The sequence below is a fragment of the Octodon degus genome, unplaced genomic scaffold, assembly GCF_000260255.1.
Source record: "Octodon degus isolate 3935 unplaced genomic scaffold, OctDeg1.0 scaffold00033, whole genome shotgun sequence".
In the NCBI taxonomy this organism is placed as follows: domain Eukaryota; kingdom Metazoa; phylum Chordata; class Mammalia; order Rodentia; family Octodontidae; genus Octodon; species Octodon degus.
The window spans coordinates 15,526,944-15,535,982 of record NW_004524609.1 but is presented as its reverse complement, the minus strand read 5'-3'; the positions used below and the strand labels follow the sequence as shown (position 1 = coordinate 15,535,982).

The 9,039-nt window shown below is 50.2% G+C and overlaps 1 protein-coding gene across 1 annotated transcript in view; it reads left to right on the top strand.

The window, feature by feature from the left end:
- The window catches only part of LOC101579667 (fas-binding factor 1-like), a 4,463-nt gene extending 1,290 nt beyond the window's left edge, over window positions 1–3,173 (top strand). Inside the window, exons 2-7 of the mRNA XM_023714126.1 lie at window positions 712–837; window positions 940–1,104; window positions 1,266–1,366; window positions 1,475–1,684; window positions 2,884–3,005; window positions 3,082–3,173. Coding sequence (XP_023569894.1) covers window positions 712–837; window positions 940–1,104; window positions 1,266–1,366; window positions 1,475–1,684; window positions 2,884–3,005; window positions 3,082–3,173 — 816 coding nt within the window. The remainder of the gene's footprint in view (window positions 1–711; window positions 838–939; window positions 1,105–1,265; window positions 1,367–1,474; window positions 1,685–2,883; window positions 3,006–3,081) is intronic.
- The last annotated feature ends 5,866 nt before the right edge of the window (window positions 3,174–9,039 follow it).

Genomic DNA, 9,039 nt, shown 5'->3' with positions numbered 1-9,039 from the left:
GCATTTTGTTCGTAGAGGACGCATTGAGCACCCACATTTAGTCCATAAGGAAGAAACAAAAGCCAAAAGGGACTGTTGTGACACACTTGAAGAACAGAATACTATTTTGGAGAAACCAAAGAAGAAGGTCTGTGTAGATGGGGAAATTAAAAGCATCATTTAATCACAGCAAACACATGAGGGTCTAAGAGACCTGTTAGTATAGGCAGGCAGAAAAGAAATGCAGAAAATTTCATTGCAGGAAATTGTGGAAATTCTGACGATCACCTCTTAAAAAAAACATTGTAAGGCCTGATTAAGGAAGTTCTTAAGAAAGAGACCAAGCTGGCTGTGGTTGTGCATGCCTATAATCCCAGCTCTCAGGAGGTTGAGGCAGGAGGACCACTGTGAGTTCCGAGTACACTGTGCTATACAGTGAGTTCAAGACCAGTGAACAACAAAAGACTGAGACCAAACATTTTGTCATTCCTGTCCAAAGGAGTAAAAGAAAAAGCAAGAAGTGATTATAATTTATGTACACCTAGACATGTGCCTTGTGTTTAAATTCATTAAAACTTGATTCCACAAAAAAGAAAAGTGGTACTCAGGATTATGTTCCTGGGAGATGGTGGGTGAGGACCAGCTTAGTTTTAACCTGTGGCCTTCAGACTTGATAGGAGGGCCAGTGTCAGAAGCTTTTGTCATAACTATGACTGCTACTTGTCTCCAAAGCTGGAGGCTGCACTGGGCCACAGTGTCTCCAACACTTGGCCGCAAGTTGTTGGCTGGGACCTGGAGGGGGCGGGCAACCACGTTCATGACCGGTTAAAAGTGTGGGTGCTGCTGACCGCTCAGTTGGTCTGGTCCTCTCCCAGCTTAGCCACAAATAAGGGGCAAGGCCAGGCAGTCCCGTGAGCAGAGGGCCAGGGAGTAGCCACGCTCAGCGACCTCCTTCCTTAGAATGGCTCTTGTCCTCTCCCATTGTCCCTGGTACAAAATCTGCCGCCAGGCACAGGATACCAGAAGGCAATCCTGGCAGCCCAGGCCCAGCTTCAGAGCGACACTGGTCCACTCCAGGCGGAGCTGCTGCAGTGCCCGGCCCAGCTGGCAGAGCTGGAGGCCCAGGTGAGGAGGGCCTCAAAGTACCTAGCAGTGGAGACTGTGGATAGTGGTAAGTGCAGTAGAAGCCTTACCAGGAAGGAAGAAGGATGAGGCTCAAAGCAGCAGGAAGCGTAGATGTGGGGAATGCTGCGCCTGAGCTACCCTGCAGCTCTGTTGTCTCCTAGGTGCGGAAGCTGGAGCTAGAGCAGGCTCAGCACAGGGTGTTGCTGGAGAGTTGGCAGCAGCGGCACCAGGCAGACCTAGAGCTCATTGAGAGTGCACACAGGTACCCACCCCGCTGTCCGTGACCTGTCCGAGGGCTGGCTTGGATCTCCCTTGAGCTGCAAGACCACAGTGATGTGCTAGGAGACCTTTTAGGGAGGTGTCCTTTCAGCAGAAGTCGCATCAAGGTGCTAGAGACATCATACCAGCAGTGGGAGGAGCGTCTCCAAAGAGAGAATGAGGAACTGTCAGCCCAGTACCTGTCCCACCTCCACGAGACTGCGCTGGCTTGCACTGAGCTCATAGCTCAGCACCAGCACCCATTGGCCGCAGCTGAGCGGGAAAAAGATCAAGAGAGGATTCAGCTTCTGGAGCTGCAGCAGTGAGAACAGACTTGGGTGGTGGGTGGGAGCCAGCTGTCAAGGAGTGGCCAGAGGAGAACAGTGCTCGTGAGCCCCAGGCTGTGGCCTACAACCTTAGCACAGGGCTCTAGCCCTTCCTCAGCCCATGAGGTGAGGACCAGTGACTGCCCACACTGGCCCATTGCCCCTCCACTGAGGCAGGAGGTGGCATACACAAGGCTCAAAGTGTCCCTAAGTATCTGATCAGAGCATGGTAGCAGCAAGAAAGCGTCCCAGGGCCCAGGCAGACATAGGTTAATCCGTTCTCCTGCTGACCCAGTGGAGGCTATTGACTAGCTCCACCTGGGAGAGATGTACCTGCTGTGCTGGTGTGTTGGTTTGGTTGCTTTCTAGGCGAGAGCGATACTAACAAGATACCTATAGTCATGGGGATAGAATAGTGCTTTTAAGACTGCCCAAATGGCTAGCCACAAAGGCTTATCCACACAGCTTGCTTCTGTTGTTGTTTTTTTTCCCAACAACAACAACAAAAAAAAAAAAAACGGGCGGTTATTTTAGGGAATGGTCTGCAGCATCTACAGTGTCTTACTACATAGATCAGACTAGTAGTGATTCTGCTGTGTTCAGCCTCCCAAAGAGCAGGATTATAGGCATGCACCATCACGCCTAGTCTTAATCCTCTCAGCGTTGGGGGAGGCGGGATCAGCAGGGCACACTGGGGATCGAACCTCCAGCCCCTGCATCTGCCTAAGCAGGCGCTTTAATCCACTGAGCTATTTGGCCAGCCTGCACACATTTCTTGTTTCCTATGAAAAGGGCCCTTTACCAAATAACAGGAGGAATTGATGCAAAGGGCATTGAAACACCAAGAAAGAAAAGGCGCCGGGAGCCGGGAAAGTTAAGGTAGAGCTGTGGGGGAGGGGGAGGGTTGCACCTTCCCTGAAGAGCTCTCCTGGTGCTCTCTGTACCATCTGTCCATGTGGCCTTTCTCAGAATGGAGGAGCTGGGCCTGCCCCACCGCTTCCTATCAGGGCGTCCATCCTGGAGATGCGCTAGGACCATGAGGAACAGCTACAGCAGTTGAAGTGGCTGAGGGACCGAGAGATCGATGCCGTCACCAGGGCCGCCTCCCTCACATGATATGTGTGACCCCAGCCCTGCCCACCCAAGGTCTCAGGCCTGGATATCCCCAGGACAAGGTGTCTCAATCCTCCTCCAGGTCCCAGATGGAACAATTGTCCAGCAGCCTGAAGGAGCTGGCCTCCCACGTGGAAGCCTTGCACCTCACCACCACACAGGAGCTGGAATTGGGCATTCGGCAGCGAGATGAGCAGCTGCAAGGTACGTCCCTCGTGTAGTTAGGGCCCCCTTGATGGGAAGGAGGGCAAGGCGTTGAGTGCCCTGTGGCCGTTCCCAGTCCTGCAGGAACTGCTGGACCTACAGAAGCGTGCCATGGAAGAGCACAACCAGCTCCAGGAGGCCACTAGGAAGAGGGGGAGGCACACCTGAGCCAGCAGAGCAGGTGCGCATCCTCCCCAGCAGGCGCCTGCCCCTGGGCGCAGCCCAGCTCTGTCCTCCACTGCATGCCTCCTCATGCTGTCAGGGCTCCTCCCGTCCCTCCCTGCCTCTGCCCACCTGTGCATGCAGCTCTGCCAGGTAGCCACCTATCCTCTGCTCCTTGGTCCCTGGCCACGGGCCCGCCCTGCGCAGTCCTCCCACCGGCAGCTGTACTTCTCTTTCTCCTTTCCCTGATTTGTCATATCAGCTGGTGCCTGTGGCATCAGGACAGACATGCTGGCCCGCAAAATGCAGTTTAACCCCCACATCTATGACACACATGTTTAACTTCACACATATCATACATGTGTAGGAGCAAGCCTTATTTTAAAAAGGATAACACTTTCTTTCCTTTGTCATAATATAACGTATTTCACTGAAAAAAATGTAAAATATAGGAAATACTAAAGAACACTGAAATGACCACGAGGCAGAGATGCCCATGGATGGCAGTGTCCTGGGCCAGTCCAGCCTAGATACAGGGGCAGGTGGACACCCAGTGGGAGGCTACCATCATCAGCCTGGCCAGTGTACGGCCCAGCGCCTCCAGGACAGCCCTGGCCTTTGCCCTAGGTACATCACCTTCCAGGCCTAGTAATTTCAGCAGTACCGCGGTTCACAAACTCCATTCTCTCCATGATTCTGGTCACAAACCAAACTGGCTAAAAAGTGAATCACATTTCCCCATAAGGGCAACATTGAGCCTAATCATTAAATTTGATTTGGTTCTTGTACTAATTGGTTTTGTGATCAGAATCGGGGTAAAAAAATGAAACGGGAACTGAAGTACCGCAATAAGAGCATCGTAGTGACATCACAAGAATATAGGGACCAGCCAGGCATGGTGGGCACAGCCTGGAATCCCAGCTACTCATGAAGGTGAAGCAGAAGGATCCATAATTCACAGCCCAGCTGGGCAAGTTAATGAACGCTTATGTCAGAAATAAACATGGAGTGTGTCTCAGTGGCAGAGTGCTTTTCTAGTGTGCTTAAGGTACTAGGCTCAACCTCCAGTACCCAAAAAGAAAGCATTAAAATCATATAGCCAGGCACTTATAATCCCAGCTCTCATGAGGCTGAGGCAGGAGGATCCTTGCAAGTGTGAGACCAGCTTGGGCTACAGAGTGAGCTCAAGGCTAGCCTGAACTGCATAGCAAGACCCTCCTCAAAAAGACAAAAAGAGAAAAATAGTCACCACCCTTGTATCATCCAAGGCACTTTATACACATTTTTGTCAGTGCACGTAGTCTCATAACAAACATTTTTGGTTTGTTTTTTGTTTTGCTTTGTTCAAGGTGAGCAGCAGTTTCTCGGGGCAGGACCAGCTTAGGTGCTGCTGGCCTGTGAGTCCGCTCATGGATTACCAGAGTAGTGTGCAGAGGGTGGCTCAGAGGCGATGAGGAGCAGTGCAGCTGTTTGGCGGTGTGGTCCCTTCCTGCTGGACGGAGACCTCTCATTGCATCTGAGTGTGAAGAGGGTCAAGCTTCTGTTGGTGTCAGAGCAGCTCACCTTGCCCCAGCCCCGCCCTGGGATGTCAGGGAAGGCTTCCGAGACAGACCACTCCCTATGGTATTCCCCAGGCCACAGCAGGAAAACCGAGGCAGTAGAAAGCAGAAGTGACAGCATGTGCCAAGGCCTGTGGCCTAAGGAGCAGGGTGTGCAGAAGAAGTGGAGGTCTGCTTCGACCGAGGCTCGTATTCTAGGGCAGAGCGCTGGGGGCTGGGGCAGAAAAGGATCTGAATTACTTGAGCCACCGAGTTTTACCTTGTTAGAACTGGCTCCCAAGAACAAGGCAGCTCCATCTAGAACATGATCCCGTGTCCTTAACCAGGTCCCTGATGCTGCTGTGTGGTTAGTTGCAAATGAGATGATCAAGAAGAGCTACACTTGGGGCTGGGGATTTGGCTCAGCGGTACAACGCTTGCCCAGCAAGCTGGACTCCTGCTAGGTTAACTCAGATGTAACAACTCTGTTATTACCTCCTCCTCGCCCCAAGCGAGACAACTACAAGGGCAACGGGACAGAAGGTCATAATCTGCAGTTTAAACCCAGGCTATGTGAGTCCAGAATTAGAGCATGGACCCTACTCCTTTCTTGAACCCTGGTTTGCAGGGTGGGGGAGCTCAGGATGTCTCCTGCAGGGTTCATAAACCTGGATGCAAAGGGTCGGCCTGATAGCTCAGCGGACTAAAGCAGCTGTCATGCCGAGCGCCGCAGGTTCCATCCGTGGTGTACCATGCCGGCCCCGCCCCCGGGGCGCACTGAGTCTGGGTCTGGTGGCAGGCCCCTGCAATCTCAGCTCTTGGGAGGCTGTAAGCAGACAGATCACTACATGTCTGATCTAGTAGTGACACTGAACACCCTGTAGACCCTTCCCTAAAATACAAAAAGAAAAGAAAGATGATTGGGAATGGGGGTACAGGTCAGAGGTAGGGTGTTCCTGGGCTCAGAGTCATGCTGGCTGTTGGGAGGCCCAAGGGTATGGTGCTACTCTCAGCATCCGGTGAGAACCTTCCAGATTTGAGCCCAGGTCCCTTCCTGTTATAAAGCCACAACACCCTCCTGACCTCATGCAATCCTTATCACCTGCCAAGGTTTGCGCCTCCAAATACCATTAACACATGACTTTAGGGACTAAGTTTCCTAAACATGGGCTTTTGGGGTCACATTCCAAACAACATGGTCCAAAAGTTTGGGGGAAAGAGACTCACTGCAGTCTACAGCCTGCTCTAGGGACTTTCCCAGGAGCTCAGAGCAACAGGTATGAAGAGTTCTCAGCTACGAGCTGCTGAGGCTCCCTCGTCGCCATGCTCTGGCCTAGGGAGCGGCCTGCCAGAGAGGAAGCGTGTCAGACCCAGGGATCAGGTTTCTGCAGAGATGTGTGGGATCCACGGGAGTGGTCCCCAGACAGCAAGATTGTAGTTTCTGAATGAAACATGGAGTCCCTCAGATGGCCGGGCCGTAGGCGACCTGGCAGGGACAGCCGGGCATTGACTATGATGCCATGGAAATGCCCACCCTTCTCCCTGAGCTCGGCCTGAGCCTATTGATCTTTTGGCCCAGGCCTGTGTGCCAGGAGGGGGAGAGAAAGCCTCTAGCTGAACACACAGGAAGATCAAGGCATGGTGGAGGAGCTGCTCCAGCCCCAGGCTCACGCCCAGGGGCAATCACTGGAAGGGAAGCTGAGCTGCCCTTCACCTCATCTACCCTGAGCCTATTCTACCTCCTCCGTGCTGGTTTTGGGCAGCAGGTTGGGCAGGGCCTAAGGATCACCTCACCCTGGAGTGCACTGCAGGGTAAGGCAGGGAAAGTGGGAGAAAGCCAGAGTGGACCCGCAGCTCCAGACCCAGAGTTGGCTTGATTTGAATGAGGAATGTGAATGCTCTTCCCTGACAAATTCCCCTGACACACCCCTACTTGCCTTCTCCCTCTTGCCCTCCCCTCCTTCACTACTATTTCATCCTCTTCCTTCTGCCTATGGATTGAATATAGAGCTCTTTGGATATCTTTGTGACAAACTGAAAAATATTAGGATTAGCACACAAGATCCTGAGAATGACTTAAACTTCCTGAAAAACATCAGAGAATGACTAAAACTTCCTGAAAAGGATCAAGGGACCTAGTGTAGGATCTTAACACCTTTATTCAGTGAAGCTTGCTGATCAGTTTGCTGGATAGGTCCATCAATAATTTCACCATACAGTTACAAAAGAAGCAGGTGATGAGGTAATTATGTTAGTGATTAACAAACTCATTCTCATTGGTAACCCTCCTGGTTTCACCTATGCCCCCAGTGGCTATGAACAGGAGGGTGGAGGCATGCCGTGCAAGAAGTGGGAAAAAATAAAGAGAAATGTATGTACCCTTAGCTTCAGAGCTGGCGTAGGGCAAAGCAATCTGCAGAACAGTTTCTACAATAGTGTACTAATTTACAGCACAACCAAAAACCTAAAATGGCAAATGTCTTTGCTGTGGAGACATGCGTGTGCATGTGTTGTTTAATACCTATATTGAGTTTTGTAAATGCATAAAATTCATGTGTATAAATATACAGTTCATGTACAAATGTGTACTTTTATGTACACAGGTGTTCCTCACTTAAAACCCTACCTGTTATATGACTATTTGTACTTATGTATCCTGGCTATGTAACTATTTCTTTTTTTTTAATATTTATTTATTTATTTGTTTGTTTGTTTATTTTGTGTGTGTGTGGCCAGCTCAGCCCACCAGGGGGTGGGGCTGGTTGGCATGTGGTGCTGGGGGATTGAACCGCGGTCCCTGTGCTGTGTTTAGTTTAGCTTGTTCTAAGTAGGTGCTTCAGACCACTGAGCCATCTCACCAGCCCCTGTAACTATTTCTTGATTATAGGACCTTAACTTCTTTTTTGGTAGTGTACACATTGTTTGTACAGTACTGTATCTTTGGCTAATTATACTGTACAGTATTATAGTTTTATATTATACATTATACTACTGTATGTAGGAGTTACACAAATAAAAAAGTCATTAGGTTGGAGTTTCCTGTGACCATTTATTTGCTCTGAGTATTGTACATACTCTGTACAGCTCCTCATTTAGTGAGCAAGTCACTGGAGCAAAAACTAGTTGTTCACTGTGTGTTTGAACATATAATGTACAAATATGTATTTATGCATATATTTTCTCTAATAATGTATCTGGAATCAGTATTTTCAGGGTTTCACATATGGTATTTTTTGTGTTGCTTGCAACTTGCATACATATAGAGAAATGAACACCTACACACATAGATACATATATTTATACAAAGATGTAGGTATTGTGTCTGTTGACAAATTTTAAGGCAGGACACCAGCCACTACTTCTGATGAGGAGAAAGTGAGACTGTGCCTCCCAGTCAAAAGAACCTTAGACTGAGTTGTCCAGATGGATACTGGGGAGTATGGACACCTCTCCTGGCAACTGGCGCACCAAATCCCACCACCGTCCTCCCCCTCCAGCCACGTGTGTGCCCCACTCAGGACTACCGCCCAAACTTGAAAGGGTCCGTCAGAGACCCTTTCAGCTGCGGAGATGGTTTGATGCGCTGTGGAACCTGTTGTGTGTAAAATTGTGTTACATTAACACAGAAACCTCCCCGAGACCTATGGAGTAGAGAGCAAATGTCAAATTGTAGAAAAATAGGTACTTGGCAATTCTTATACATGAAACTTGGGGGCCAGAGCATTCTGCATTTCCTCATCAGGAAAGAGGGTCCTGCTGAGACACTTCCTACTGGTAAGTGTGCCCTTCTCCGTGGTTAAATTCCACATGTCCCCACAGTCACTTGTGTGTCAATTGCAGAGCCTGTGGGTGTCCCTGGAGATTATACCCAGCACCCCTGCTACAGAGTCGTCTATCTGAGCGGCTGTTGTCTGTGCTGAGCCATAAGTTCAAAGCAAAAGAAGGCAAAGGGTGGGCTTTGGCTGCATCCCCAGGCTTAAGTCCCTGCCCAGGGCTCCACCCCAGAGGTGGTGAAAGAGCAGGGTCAGTTCTAAGTGGCTGGAGGCCTACAGCCCGACAGGAAAGGTGTTGGGGATGTGTGTGTACCTCACCTTAGGCTTGAAACTGAATTGCTGATGGAAATACAGTTCTTTTGCCTCACACTCCTTTCAGGAAGGGTGCAAGTAACTTAGTATCAAGACTGAAGGCTAGGGCTGGTGAGATGGCTCAGTGGTCTAAAGCACCTACTTAGAACAAGCTAAGCTAAGCAAAACATAGGGACCGCGGTTCAATCCCCCAGCACCACATGCCAGCCAGCCCTGCCCTCTGGTGGGCTGAGCTGGCCACACACACAA